Here is a 15,012-nt window from a genome sequence, read left to right on the forward strand (position 1 = left end):
TGCCACTGTACAAGTACATACTTAGTTGCTAATGATGAGTCCATGAGGATTAGTTGAGCCTTAGTAGTCTCTTCTTCAAATTGCACGCCTACAGACCATTCAATGACCATCTGATAATTTACACTCAGTAAAAACACATACAACTGTTTTTAGCACTGATAATATTTGCTTCTTTAAAGCTATCTACGATATAAAAAGCACTATTGAAATAAAGATGAATACATAAAGAGAAATATTTTATTGAGCACCAAGATACTGAACTTCTTTCTGAAGCACACAAAAGTTTAAAGCAATGCATTTTTGCAATACTTAAGAATGTAGTGGTATTTGGCTAATAAAATTGATTGGGCACCAGGGGTACAATATATTGTGGGATTTAATCAAATGAACCAAAATCAAATGTTTAATAGAGCAAATCAGTATATTACAAAAGGAGAGAATAAAAGCAAACCAGCTTTAACTTCATCACATTTTAGTTAAACTAAAAATTAAACATCATATCTCATCATAAATTAAACAAACTTAAATTTCAGGCCCAGGCACAATACCTATTAATGTAAAAACAATATTAATCAAATTTACCCACAAATAAGTAATAATAAAAAAAAATAATAATAATAATAATAATAATAATTATTATTATTATTATTATTCTTATTATTATTATTATTATTATTATTATTCATTCATTCATTTCATTTCATTTCATTCATTTTCTTGTCGGCTTAGTCCCTTTATTAATCTGGGGTCGCCACCGCGGAATGAACCGCTAACTTATCCAGCAAGTTTTTACGCAGCAGATGCCCTTCCAGCCACAACCCATTTCTGGGAAACATCCACACACACAATCACACACACCACACACTCATACACTACGGACAATTTAGCCTACCCAATTCACCTGTATCGCATGTCTTTGGAATGTGGGGGAAAACGGAGCACCCGGAGGAAACCCACGGGAACGCAGGGAGAACATGCAAACTCCACACAGAAACACCAACTGAGCGGAGGCTCGAACTAGCGACTCATCGACCCTCTTGCTGTGAGGCGACAGCACTACCTACTGCGCCACTGCTTTGCCTATTATTATTATTATTATTATTATTATTATTATTATTATTATTATTATTATTATTATTATTATTATTATTATTATAACAATAATAACAACAACAAGAATAATACAAATAAATTAATAAATATTTAAAAATAATCAAACATAGTAGTAGATTTTTGTTTTGTGCACACTGAAACAATCGTGTAATCCAGGGGTGTCCAAACTCAGTTCTGAAGGGCTGGTGTCCTACATAGCTTAGCTTCAACTTCCTTCAACACACCTCCCTAAAAGTTTCTATATACCTAGAACCCTATACCTATACCTAGCTTGCTTAGCCTGTTCAGGTGTGTTTAACTGGGGTTGGAACTAAAATATACAGGGCACCGGCCCTCGAGGACAGAGTTTGGACACCCCTGGTGTAATCAATGCACTTTGAAATGTCTCTTCAGATTGTAAATGTTAAAGTAGGTTTTCCATGTGTTCATGCTTTAACAACTGTGTATTCAATGCACTTCAAAATGTTTCTTCTACCATGTTCTCAACTAATCTTTTGAACATAAACATTACAAAATTAGCATACAACAATATATCTTTGAATACAAAACACATAACATCACTTAGTTTAAAGAATAAGAAAAAACGTTCACTTACTTGATCACCCGTTGATAATACTGGGCCCAGAAAACTTTTTTAAACAAAATCTGATCACAGCAGTGATCAAACATTCAGACATTATAGCAAGTAAAAAAGGGTACCCTGTACATCAAGTATGTTAAGCTGTCATTGACTATGTTTACATGAACATCAGTAATCAAATTATTCGCTTCCATGATCTGAATAAGACAATAATATAATTAAGGAATTTACATGAGTTGCTTTTTCTATGTTTCTTTGATGATCCTGTTTTACTTGTTATAGTACATATCAATTAAGTCATTGTGTCACCACGCTATCCACATTTCCTCTAGAGTTTCATGTCATTACGGGTGTTTTGTTCGAAATTTGTCGACCTTAACTGCAGTTTGGCACTTTCACTTTTATTCTGAAACATTTTATGTTAGCCCCTAATGACAAACTGAGGTAATGGATGCTGGAAAAGTGTTTTTTAATAGAATTTGATAACGCATGGTGTATAGGAAAAAAAAAATACTCTGCATTTCACGCTGCAGGTGTCTGTGGTCTTTTACTGACTTGGTAGGTGCAGAGAATAGTGTCAAACTGCTGCGTATGTGTAGACTATCCTGTCACAAAATGCAGGGAAAATCCTACATGACAGTATTAGTTTGATTGCAGTGCTTACATGTCTGTACTGCAGTTCAATAATGCGACTAAAATTGCTATGCTCAACATGTCTTGATCTGATTTCTGTTTAGTTTGATTATGACTTTAGTCAGATTGCAGTAATCTGAAACTGCTGTTTACATGGTATAGACTCTAACCAGAGTGTTGTCTTAATCATATTAAACTTAGATTATTGATGTCCATGTAAACATACTCAATCTCGTATATCAATGCACGATAGCATCAAGATTAAATTCCACCATTTTAGACTGATACAGACTAAAAGATCTTAAAGTTCTGTAGACATAAAGGCATGCTGAGACCCATTCTAAACCACTGATTTAAAGATAGAAGGGCAGGGGCGTGAAGATGTGTCAAGTGGTTTCAGCCCACCTGTGGTGCCAAGAAGTTGAAGAACTGTTATGAAAGATTTGGTATAAATGGAGAACAGCAGGGGGCCTATGACTGAGCCCTGGGGAACCCCAGTGCTGAGAATATACAGATAAGCAGTTTCCAGCTAACTGGATAAGAAGTAAACAAAACATAAACTGAATAGAGATAGAAAAAAACTGCTGGCATGAGATCAAAAAGTGGCTGAAAAAAGCATATTATTTATGGGAAGTATAGTTGTTCAGTAGAGTGAATTGTTTTAAAGCTTGGATGGGCTGAAGTGAATTAAGTGGTCTACTGATCCTGGTACCCCTGCAGTAGAAGAATGGTAAGATAGAAGATCGCTTGGTATAAAGTGCAGGAAAGGATTTTTACTTACTGTTTGTTTGTTTTTTTTACTTATTTCTTATCACTGCAGTTGCATAAAGGTATATTTACCATTGCTCGGGCGAAATCCAGTAATTGCCATAGTAATTGGGCTTTGCTGAATTCATTTATTCATTCATTTATTTTCTTTTCAGCTTAGTCCCTTTATTAATCCAGGGTCGCCACAGCAGAATGAACCATCAACTTATCCAGCACGTGCCCTTCCAGCCGCAACCCATCTCTAGGAAACATTCACACACACACTCATTCACATTCATACACTACGGACAATTTAGCCAACCCAATTCACCTGTACCGCATGTCTTTGGACTGTGGGGAAAAATGGAGCGCCTGGAAGAAACCCACGCGAACGCAGGAAGAACATGCAAACTCCCTTTGCTGAATATAATAGTGAAAATATTCTTCATCCAATGTACACAAATCAAGACCAATGCAAACAACATAGGCTCATTCTGAAAACACAGCCCTGTTTACATTTCTAGAGATCACAAAATATGTAGCCAGAATTAGGGATAGCTGTATTTTGCCTTTAAAATAAATGCTACGGGGCAGTTTGATGCTGTTCTTGCTCATGCTTACCAGCAGACCTGCGTTTGGGTGCTGTAACCAATTTGTCCAGTTAGCTCTTAGGGTGAGAATGTGGTAAAATCTGAAAATGTCGTAAAATTCAGGCAAGGGCTTTTCTTTTTCTGGATTGGTTTTTAAAGCACTGCTGGTTGGGTTTAGGGAAGTGGGTGGTTACTGGTCAATCAGTGCTTTTAAAAACACTATTGGTTGGGTTTAAGGAAGGGTATGATGGCAATTATATGCCAAAAAAAATCGAACGCACCGGTAAAATTCAGCAAACCAGACAAGAGCTGTATGGGACAAATCAAATGGGTTCAGAGAGTCCTTTGTTAGTCAATATTTTAGAGGATTAATCATTATTAATTAAAATCAGTTTAGCGAAAACAACAACTGCAAAAAATGTAGCTCCTGGGACATATTTGGCACTCTCCAGAAATGTATATAGAGGTACGTTTTCATAGTGAGCCTGGGTTGAATACAAAAGCTACTTGGGTTTTACAGTGACTTCTGTGTAAGCTACTCCTTATGTTTCTCAGCATTAAACGTAATAGGAATCTATCCTTTTTGTACTGCTGAAATTGGACTTGCTGATTGCACCTTAACTTCCCCGTTTTAATTAGAGCACATTTAATTTTAAATCATTTTTATGCACACAAATGATATATTACCCTTTCTAAAATGCTCTGCAGACACCCATTCCCAAAAGTCTTCAGCCGCTGTAGCAAAAAAGACCTGGACAACTACTTCCAGAAGGGAGGAGGTATGTGCCTGTTCAACATGCCCAACATGAAGGATCTGGTCGGGGGCAAGAGGTGTGGAAACGGCTTTGTAGAGGAAGGGGAGGAGTGTGACTGTGGAGAACCAGAGGTGATTTGTGCCTAAATGAATTATTGAATGAAATTACTTATTGATTTAGAGAATATTGAATCAGACCAATCATGAATTACTCATATTTTTTTTCTCTGAGAACAGTTGTGGGTGGGAAGTACATGTGATAAATGAAAATTTGCTAGTTAATATGAATTACCATTGATTATGCATTTATTGTTTATTCATGGAATGCTTGATATATTCATGCAATGTATTATTTAATTATTTTTACCATAAAAGTCTCTGCCTAACCAGCTCAAAGTTTTCGTTTACCATATGGAAGGTGGACAGATAAATGGTAGCAAAACTAAAGCAGAAAAATGGTGTTGTACTAAAGAGTGACAGATGAAAGCTAATTGCGTTTTTTTATGTTTGCTCGGATGTCTGTGTGTGTGTGTGTTAGAGAGAGAAAATGAGGAGCGTCCCACCTTGTTGCAAAGCCGTGTTTGACAGGCTGTCAGTGCGCATATAATGGCTGGGTGATTTGCCATCTGGTGCAGGTAGACTGAGGTAGCGTCTGTAACTCCTAGTCAATACATAAACACCTGGGCTACAGTTCTGGATGTTACCTGCTGCCAATATCACATTTAGTGAAACAATACCAGTTACCTTGCCGAGAAGGCTTGTTTGCAGCACGGAACTAAAAGCTGTAATAATATACTTTAATTCTGACCTTTTAATCCAAACCATCATCTGCCGGCCCTCTGTATTTACATAAAAATTGGACTGTCCTGCATGCATGTCCTTTATTTAATTATAGTCACTGATTCACACCATTTATTTATTTCTAGTGTGATAATCATAGCTGTCAGTTGCCCTGGATGCTCTGAAAATGTATGAAGTAGAAATTATGTTGATGTGTGTGTGTGTGTGTGTGTGTGTGTGTGTGTGTGTTTATGTGAGACAGAGAAATGCTATGTGTGTATACAAAGCATATATGTGTGTTGTGACTCTTTCCTCCTCATCAAACACCCTTAAAACATCACGCACACACACGCACACACACACACGCACGCACACACGCACACACACACACACACACACACACACACACACACACACACACACACACACACACACACACACACACACATCCTCCCCTTTATTTATTTTAAATGAATATGCTGTATGGTATAATTATTGGGCAGCAGACGCCTCCACATTGTGTATATCAGTGTCGAACATGTCAAGCCTTTATAAATGCATTTTCGGTCCTGTGCAGTTTCTTTTTTTAGTTGATTATTTTTTGCACTTTATTCATAGCATGCATGCAGCTGCTATGTGCAAGCTTATACAATGATGGCCGAAGTTATTAGAAAACTAGGCGTATGTAAAAGATCTGGGCTGTGTTTACTAAAACCATTGTTAGTCAACTAAGGTCGCAAGTTCCATCGTTAAAAGCATTGTTTGTTGATTTGCCGTTTCCCAAATCCGTCACTTCAATAAACATTCGCAAACTGCGTCGCAAACTTGAGCGTTCGCAACTACAGCTCTGGATCTGTAGTTTGAGACGTTGTTCCTGGTTGTGTTCTATTCCCACTTACCCCCTCCTATGCCCTATTCATTTAGAACCTTGTAACATCTAAACTTCGAATGATTAAAAATAAAAAAAGTAATTAAGTCATCTCTCTTAGGTGTAATTTGCTTTCAAACTATTTTTACAGTTCAGTTTTAGCGATCTTCATGTTTACAATTGTGCTCCCTTCGCAGTACACTTTGAAAACATTGATTTCATTTTGAACACAACCTCAAGCGAAAGCTATAGGGGACCTGTTATTTAAAAGTGGAATTTATTTTATGTCTCCAAAGCTTGTGGAAACAAAAAGCCTCTGTTGATTATTTTAATTTATAGTAGGTTATTTACTAAGTATCTACACTGTATATGACATAGGCCTGCCGGTAAGAACTTTCTGCTGTGGTTTACAAGTGTCAAATGGTAAAAGTAGTATAAAAAAAAAATCCTACTTAATAATAATTATTATTATTATTATTATCATCATCATTATCATCATCATTAATAATATTATTATTATTAAATTATGTTTTTTTTCATTTCCTAATAAATAATAAATATGAAATTTTATTTTATAATAAATCACCTCAGTATTTATTTATTCATATGATTTATATATGATATTAGAATATGTGTTAGATTTTGAAAGTGATTTGTTTTAGAATAGGATGTCATTCTCAATAATATTTGTAAAGGAAGCATATTTGTGCCAATTACATATATTTCAGGTAATATAGAAAACGAGTGCATGTTTTAACCAAAACAAATATTGGATTTTATTTAAATGCGTGTTTGTCTAAAACAATATAATTTGTACAAGGAAATGAAGGGGTTCTTCTCTAAAGAAGTAGTTTCTCTGCCCCGTTTAGAGTGTCATTATGGGCGTTTTATGTTACAGCTAACATGGTTCAAGCGATGAATCTGCGACAGAGAAACTATGCGTTTTGGGAAACCCTCACTACGTTATTCTTTTCCCAAGCGATGCATCGTACCATGATAGTTCAGCCGTGAGTTACGTCATTGTTTGGGAAACGCTTTTTTTATTGAAATGGCCAATAGAATACACAAACACCAAAAAAAAAAAATTTTAATAAAATAAAAAAAATAACAATAATAATCTGAAGTCTTGTCACCTATACATTTTAGGATCAGCAAATAATAGCTTGACTTCTAATTGATCATTTGGTATCAGAAGTAGTTTATATGAAAGGCAAAGGCCTCTAGAAGATTCTTATTTTACCAAAATAAAATATGATCATGCCTTGATTTTTAAGAATTCTTTAGGACAGTAAGGGCTGACTTTGCTTAGACAAAAGTCCCAGCACTGAACAGAAATAATGTCCAGGATAGAATATAAAGTCATGCAGCAGTGGAGAAAGAATGAATATTAGAGGAGGTTTCAGGAGCTTGATGTGGAGGCTGAAGTATGAGAAAGAGCACTATCCTGCTGAAGAATTTGCCCTCTCCTTTGGTTTGTAATGTAACAGGCAGCACAAATGTCTTGATACCTCAGGCTGTTGATGTTGCCATTCACTCTCCAGATCTCTTGAACGCCCCCATACTGAATGTAACCCCAATCCAAAACTTTTCCTTCACCAAAATTTTCTGTGAGAATCTTGGGTCCATGCGAGTTCCAGTAAGTCTCAACTGAAGTCAAGTTATTAACTGTTGCTCTTACAATAGGAATGGACAACAAAAAGCTAGACCTACATTGGGAAAACTGGCGACCGCTGCAAATTGCGCTTTAATGTTTGGATGGTCAACTGTATGTTACGGAAACCTTATATACTACACATGCGGATGAACCCTTCTCATACAGCTGAGAAGACCCTTTGTAAAGTGCAATTTAACACAACTGCCTCTAGGAGTCGCCAATAGAAATAAAACAGACACGCACAAAAAATGTGCGTACGCCAGCTATGAAGTTGGCGTAGAGCTGCGCACTTTCTCACATTCATTTCATCGTTGGTAAATCCTAACGTGAGCGATTCTGAGCGTGAAACCTGGCGTACGCAAAGTTTTTGTGCTCACGCAGCGTTGATAAATGAGGCCCCAGGAGTGTGACATGCCAAATATTATAGCTGGAAAAGGATTTAAAAACAGTATACAACCCACTGATATTTGTTGTCCTCGGTGCAACTATTTGCATGTTTCATGGACATGAAATATTAAATATTTTTAGATCTGTTAGCTATTCTAATAATTCTGGCTACCACTATACAAACTCATGGCAACTTGTGACTTTATTATTTAGTGGCTAATTATTATTAATATGTTCAATCTCAGTTGTACATTTTGGTAAGAGTTACACATGTGTGCATGTGTGTGTGTGAGTGCATGTGCATATGCAATTTCCTTGCAATTTTACTTGCTCTGAGAGTGGCTGACCATGTAAGTTGAAGGCCATATGTTGATTTGCTTTGGTAGCCTTTTTAGAAGTGCCTTATGTGTGTATGTGTATTTTTTTTCCATCTCTCGCAGGAGTGCACCAATGATTGCTGCCACCCCAGCAATTGCACTTTGAAGGTTGATGCACAGTGTGCCCACGGGGTCTGCTGTGAGGGCTGCAAGGTGCATAACTATTTATCTGTCTATTTATCTGTTTATTTGTTTATTTTTTCTCCTGCTGCTTCCCTCTTTCACTTCAACTCTGTCCTCTGTTCTCATTTAGTATGTTTTATATATAAGCGGTCGAGGCTTAGCAGGTTACCCTGGCCCTGTTAAACCTTGGTTATGTCTTAACCATGCAAAAGCCATCTATTTTTCATTGACACAGTCTCAAACTAGCTGTTTATATTGAAGAAATTTAATTTCTGCTATAACAACATTAGTTTTCATATTTAGCACTTCACTTTTTTCTCTTTTTTTGTTACAGGTTTATTCCAAAATTATTTAAATGCATTTATCTCCTCAACATTCTACACACAATACCCCAAAATAGCAATGTGAAAAATTTTTTTTTTACATTTTTGCAAATTTATTAACACCTGAAAAATCACATGTGCATAAGTATTCACAGCCTTTGCTCAATACTCTGTTGATGTACCTTTAGAGGCAGTTACAGCCTTAAGTCTTTTTGAATATGATGCCACAAGCTTTGTACAGCTTTTTGCCCATTCCTCTTTGTAGTACCTTTCAAGCTCTATCAGGTTGGATGGGAAGTGACGGTGTACAGCCATTTTTAGATCTCTGCAGAGATGTTCAATAGGATTTAGGTCTGGGCTCTGTCTGTGCTACTTAAAGACATTCACGATTTGTTGTGAAGCCACTCCATTGATATTTTTGTGGTGCGCTTTGGGTCATTGTCCTGCTAAACTTTGTTGTATTGTTTTTATCCCTGCTTTAATTTTATTTAGGATATTTTTGGATTATTTTTTATATTTAAATTTTTGCAGATGCTTGATCATCCCAATTAATGCACAATTATAAATTATTTACAAATAGTTTTTAGTCCTCTTGAGAAATTATATTTATTCTCAGTTCTTAATTTGACTAATGAATGACAATAGGCTACGGTTTTAAATATAAAACTTTAACAGATTTCATTGTTTTTCATAATGATATATGATGTAAAACATTAGCATTTTAAAAATCTTTAGGAAATATTTTTACAACATCATAAAGTGTGGTTATAATCCAGATAAAAATTGTGCTTAAAATTTCACAAAATGCAGTATTTAAACCATAATTAAATAGAAAATGAAGTACTGTAAATAAATGCAAAAAACCCATGTTTTTTTTTTTTAAAAGAACCACTCCTTTCACCAGGTTGGCTAAGGGTCTGCATATTGCAATATATATTGCAGAAAATCAAACAATCCCAATGTGAGTTTTTTTTTTTTTTTAAATGTCATGCAACCCTACTTTTCAGTGAAGTTCCATTTGCTAAGTTTACTTAATTAAATGTACTGTATTATTTAACATGAATACATAAATATTAATTTCAACATTTAATAAAACTTTATTAAAATCAAATAATTTATCTGCTAATGTTTAAAGGGGGTATATTCTCTGAAGTCTGCTTATCATTTTTACTTGCTACTTTATCACTTGCTCAGATTCAATGCTAGTAAGGCATTTACAGTAGTCGTCATCTTTGTTTCTGCGTTCTAGAGAAACACCAGCGGCTACACTTTCATATCACTATGTTCTCTGTATGTAGTTTGCCCACCACCTGCTCTCTTCTTCTTTCATCAAAGTTCTCTAGTCTTCTTATCGTGCCCTCTGCCCACAGCTGAAGCAGGCTGGCACCATGTGCCGTGGACCAGCCGGTGCCTGTGATCTGCCGGAATACTGCACAGGAGGCTCTCCTTACTGCCCTTCCAACGTTTACCTCCTGGATGGGTCATCATGTCAGTATGGTCGTGCCTACTGCTATAATGGCATGTGTCTGACCCATGAGCAGCAGTGCCTGCAGCTGTGGGGTTACGGTAAGATACATGCTGGCTGGCCGTGTGCCTTTAGTTTTCACAGAAATCACATTTGAAAGTTATTTTATATATATATATATATATATATATATATATATATATATATATATATATATATATATATATATATATATATATATATATATATATAAATATATATATATATATATATATATATATATATATATATATATATATATATATATATATATGTATTTTTTTTTTTTTTTACTCAACAATACACTCTGGGCAAATTTACTAACCTTTCATTTTGTTAGTGATGAAAACATCCACTAAATTAAACTGCTGTAAAAAAGATAAGCAGATTAACATATTTTTTTAAATATATTTTTGTTATTTTAAAAGAAAAACATTTAATTGTTTTGATCAGGACTGAGGTTGATTAACAGATTTATGCAAAGAACCTCAGTCCTGATCAAAACTACTGAAAATCTAACAATGTATCAAAGAATGTGATAAGAGATTTTAAAAATCCAGTCCACAATTCCTTTTTATATTGAAAATACGTAATTTTTGTGTTTTTTTGTTTTACCAAATCAGTGACATTAATTATGAACTTGGCAATTCAAGAGTTAAAATCCTGTAAATGAAAAAAAAAAAAAAATTCAGTGGATGTTTTCCTCCCGAACATGATAAAATGATTTTTATTTTTTTTCAATTTAAACAGTTGTAAATAGTTGTTTTGTTTGTTGGATTAAATAAATGCTACCTTGGTGAGCATAAAATGTAACTTTTTCAGTTTTTTTTCTATGTTTAAAAAAATTATATTAAAAAAAATCAATAGTATTTAGATTAAACTGAATATTTTAATACATCTTTCTTATTGAATGCTCATTTATACCAAAAAGTCTGATGCCAAACATCTCTTTTAATTCCCTAAACCAGGCTTTCAGAATAATGTTTTAATCCTAATAAACCCTTCAGTGTTTAGTCAGCAGCGATGATCAAATAGTGCTTGATGTTGATTATTTAGTGAAAGCTCGTGGCATTTGGCTGTACACCTCCAGTGTGTTCTGGGCTTGTGTCCAGTCAGCCTCTTTGGCTGTCAAACAGACAGATCACAGCAAATGTACTTTGTCATTTGAAGGGTGAGTGGATATTGACGTGTTTGATGGTCTCTGCGTGCAACAGATATTATCATAGTCAATAATTGAGCAGCTAATTTTTAATTGTTAAATCATTGGATTATTTGTAACATAGCATGATATTAAGAATGCTAGTAGCATATACACATTTTGAATACTTAAGCTCAAACTATTTCCACTTGAATGTATTACATTCTCTCTAACGAAGAGATAACTGGTGGCATTAAGCCAGTAGAGTTATGTTTACTCTACAGCTCTGTTATGAGACTCTGACTGTAATTCACATTTCTCAGAGATAACGTGTGTTAACTAAATAAGTGGATCTGTCCAGGTGCGCAGCCGGCGCATGACGCCTGTTTTCAAGATGTGAACGCTGCGGGAAATGCCTTTGGAAACTGCGGCAAGGACAGTAAGGGCAACTACATGAAGTGTGAGAAGAGGTGAGGTGCTACTTCAGTATTTCAAGCAGCCGGATATATAAGCAATAAACAGTTTCTGTCAAAGAACTTGCTGACCTGATGCGAAATCTGCAATTTCTGCAAGTAGCAATACGGACTTCTTTAAAACTGTTACAGCACAGTTATTTCTCTTGTGGCTTCACCTGTACATTAAAAAGAACAAACTAATACATTATAAAGAACAAGCTAATGTGTTAAAAAGCTGAGGAAATAATCTAAAAAAGTTACAGCACTGCTGACTCAGCAGTTTTTACATTTGACAAACTTCTATAAAAGAAAACTATTTTTTTCAGCTTATTCATCATACTCAAAACCAGCGTGATTTTTAAGATGAGGTTTTCTTTCGATCAGACTGTTATCTAATTTACTTTCCCCATGGCTGACTTTTTGCTGAAATGGCTGCGAGCAAAGATGACTGGTGATTGAGAACTTTCTGTCTCACATGTCAAATCTGCCAACAGTGATGCCAAATGTGGTAAGATACAATGCCACAGTGCTGCCAAGAAGCCAAAGGGCACCAATGCTGTGTCCATAGACACCACCATCCAGACAGACGGCATTGAGGTGAAGTGTCGGGGCACCTTTGTTTACAGCACTCAAGATGGGCAGGGCGACCTTCCAGACCCTGGGCTTGTCATGACAGGCACCAAGTGTGGAGAGGGGAAGGCGAGTATTAATATTATTCACTCATTCATTCATTCATTCATTCATTCATTCATTCATTCATTTTTTTTTTTTTTTTAGCTTAGTCCTTTTATTAATCAGGGGTCACCTTTCAGCTGCAACTCAGCACTGGGAAACACCCATACACACTCATTCCCACACATACACTACAGACAATTTAACTTATTCAATTCACCTATACTACATGTCTTTGGACTTGTGGGGGAATCCGGAGCACCTGGAGGAAACCCAAGCCAACACGGGGAGAACATGCAAACTCCACACAGAAATGCCAACTGACCCAGCCGGGGCTCGAACCAGCATCTTCTTGCTGTGAGACGACAGCGGTACCCACTGTGCCACAGTGTCGCCATTATTTTTATTGTTGTTATTATTATTATTATTATTATTATTTAGATCTTCATTAATTAGAAGTGTATTATTTGGTGGAGACATGTCTTCAGAATGTGTCATTAAATAAATATTTCATTTATGTATTAATTAAATGAATGTCTTGCATGGAAGTTGATTTATTCTGGTTTTCTTTTCCTTCAGGTGTGCAAAGATCGGCGATGTCAAAATACCTCTTTCACTGAACTAGAATCCTGCATTGTCCGTTGCCATGGACATGGCGTAAGTAATTCTACTGTGTGTATGTATATTTATATAAAAAAAGTAAGAAGAATAGGCCACAGCAATAAACTATGTAATCACAGCCATATCACAAAGCTATCAGTATGCGTTTATACAACTGTCTGATGACACTAGTGTATAGATCAATAAGAAACAACCACTAAGTGTTTTTAAAAATCCATGCGAGAGGAACTACTTTCGTTTTGCTGGAGATTTATTCATTGATGGTATTAGCTTATTGTATTATGTGTATTATTATAAGTGAGAGACGGACTGTACCTGCCTTAAAACATAATTATTATTAATCGGTTAATGTCTGCTGTAATGATCTTTAGAGTTAATATATTTCACAGTAGTATACTCTTATGACAACTGCAGCCCGAGCATTTATGGGCTTTAATGAAAGTCTGATTAATACAATCTTATTTTGTCAAATTGAAAAATTCTTTGCTTCAGACTCATACACTGTAAAAAGAAAGTTTGAAACTTTAAAAAGTAGATGTTCCTGCTTAAATTTAAGTTTACTTGGTCACTCTTTATTTTGATAGTCCGTTTGTTAAACTTAAGTTGCATTGCATCTACAAACCATAGACGTGGTCTAAGTTTAGTAACTTACACAGATAAGTTGTTGTAATTAAGAATTATGTTGATAGGACTTTAGTATTCAAGCATTATAGACATTAAGTTTAGTGACCATAAATATTGAAGTTGACTATTCAGATGAGTCTTTTTTTAAGTGTAATAAGTTCAGAAAAGTAAAGCTTTGATATATAAGTTGTGAACACATTCAATCAACATAAGTTAACATAACTGTAAATATTAGCTGTCATAACTAATTGGAGGGCTGCATGGTGTCGTAGTGGGTAGCACAATCATCTCACAGCAAGAAGGTTGCTGGTTTGAGCCTTGGCTGGGTCAGTTGGCGTTTCTGTGTGGAGTTTGCAAGTTCTTCTCATGTTGGTGTAGTTTTTCTCCGGTTGCTCCGGTTTCCCCCACAAGTCCAAAAGCATGTGGTTTACGTAAATTAGTTAAGCTACATTGTTCGTAGTATACTTTATGTGTGTGAATGAGTGTGTGTGGATGTTTCCTAGTGATGTGCTGCAGCTGGAAGGGCATCCGCTGCGTAAAACATGTACTGGATAAGTTTGCAGTTCATTCTGTAGCGACCGCTGATTAATAAAGGGACAATAATTTTTACAGTGTAAAGACAGACTCTTCTCTACATATAATGATGTAACAATGTAATCTGCAATGAATTGGACATTTCATATCATTTAGAAAAATAGTTTATGCTTAAAACAAGACACAAATTAAACAAGTTTGCTTGTTTGCTCATCTTGTTTTAACCCTCAAGCATCCCTAAGGACATTTTTTAGGGTGAAATCTTTTTATTTATTTAATAAGAAATTAAAAGTTTTATTTTTTAATATAGTTTCCTTATTCTGAGCAGTTCTTGGTTTGTCAACTAACTTACCATCTGGACACACAATAAAAATAACTCAATTCAACAGTGTTTACTGGGTAAAAAATAAATCATCTTTTACCCTAAAATGGTCACCCATAAGAAACAAATGAGAAATATTACAATTCAAAGCATTTTTTTTTTCCTATCAATCAAAGGAATGCCAGTCATCAAAAATACATAAATTAATCATTT

General features: G+C 35.3%; 1 protein-coding gene across 1 annotated transcript in view; it reads left to right on the forward strand.

Moving 5' to 3' along the window:
- Window positions 1-15,012, forward strand: part of adam19a (ADAM metallopeptidase domain 19a) — a 227,908-nt gene that overhangs the window by 182,154 nt on the left and 30,742 nt on the right. The window contains exons 12-17 of the mRNA XM_005172361.6: window positions 4,372-4,549; window positions 8,547-8,636; window positions 10,300-10,495; window positions 11,933-12,041; window positions 12,521-12,725; window positions 13,278-13,355. Of these exons, the coding sequence (XP_005172418.1) occupies window positions 4,372-4,549; window positions 8,547-8,636; window positions 10,300-10,495; window positions 11,933-12,041; window positions 12,521-12,725; window positions 13,278-13,355 (856 nt within the window). The remainder of the gene's footprint in view (window positions 1-4,371; window positions 4,550-8,546; window positions 8,637-10,299; window positions 10,496-11,932; window positions 12,042-12,520; window positions 12,726-13,277; window positions 13,356-15,012) is intronic.

This window comes from Danio rerio, chromosome 7, assembly GCF_049306965.1.
Source record: "Danio rerio strain Tuebingen ecotype United States chromosome 7, GRCz12tu, whole genome shotgun sequence".
Lineage (NCBI taxonomy): Eukaryota > Metazoa > Chordata > Actinopteri > Cypriniformes > Danionidae > Danio > Danio rerio.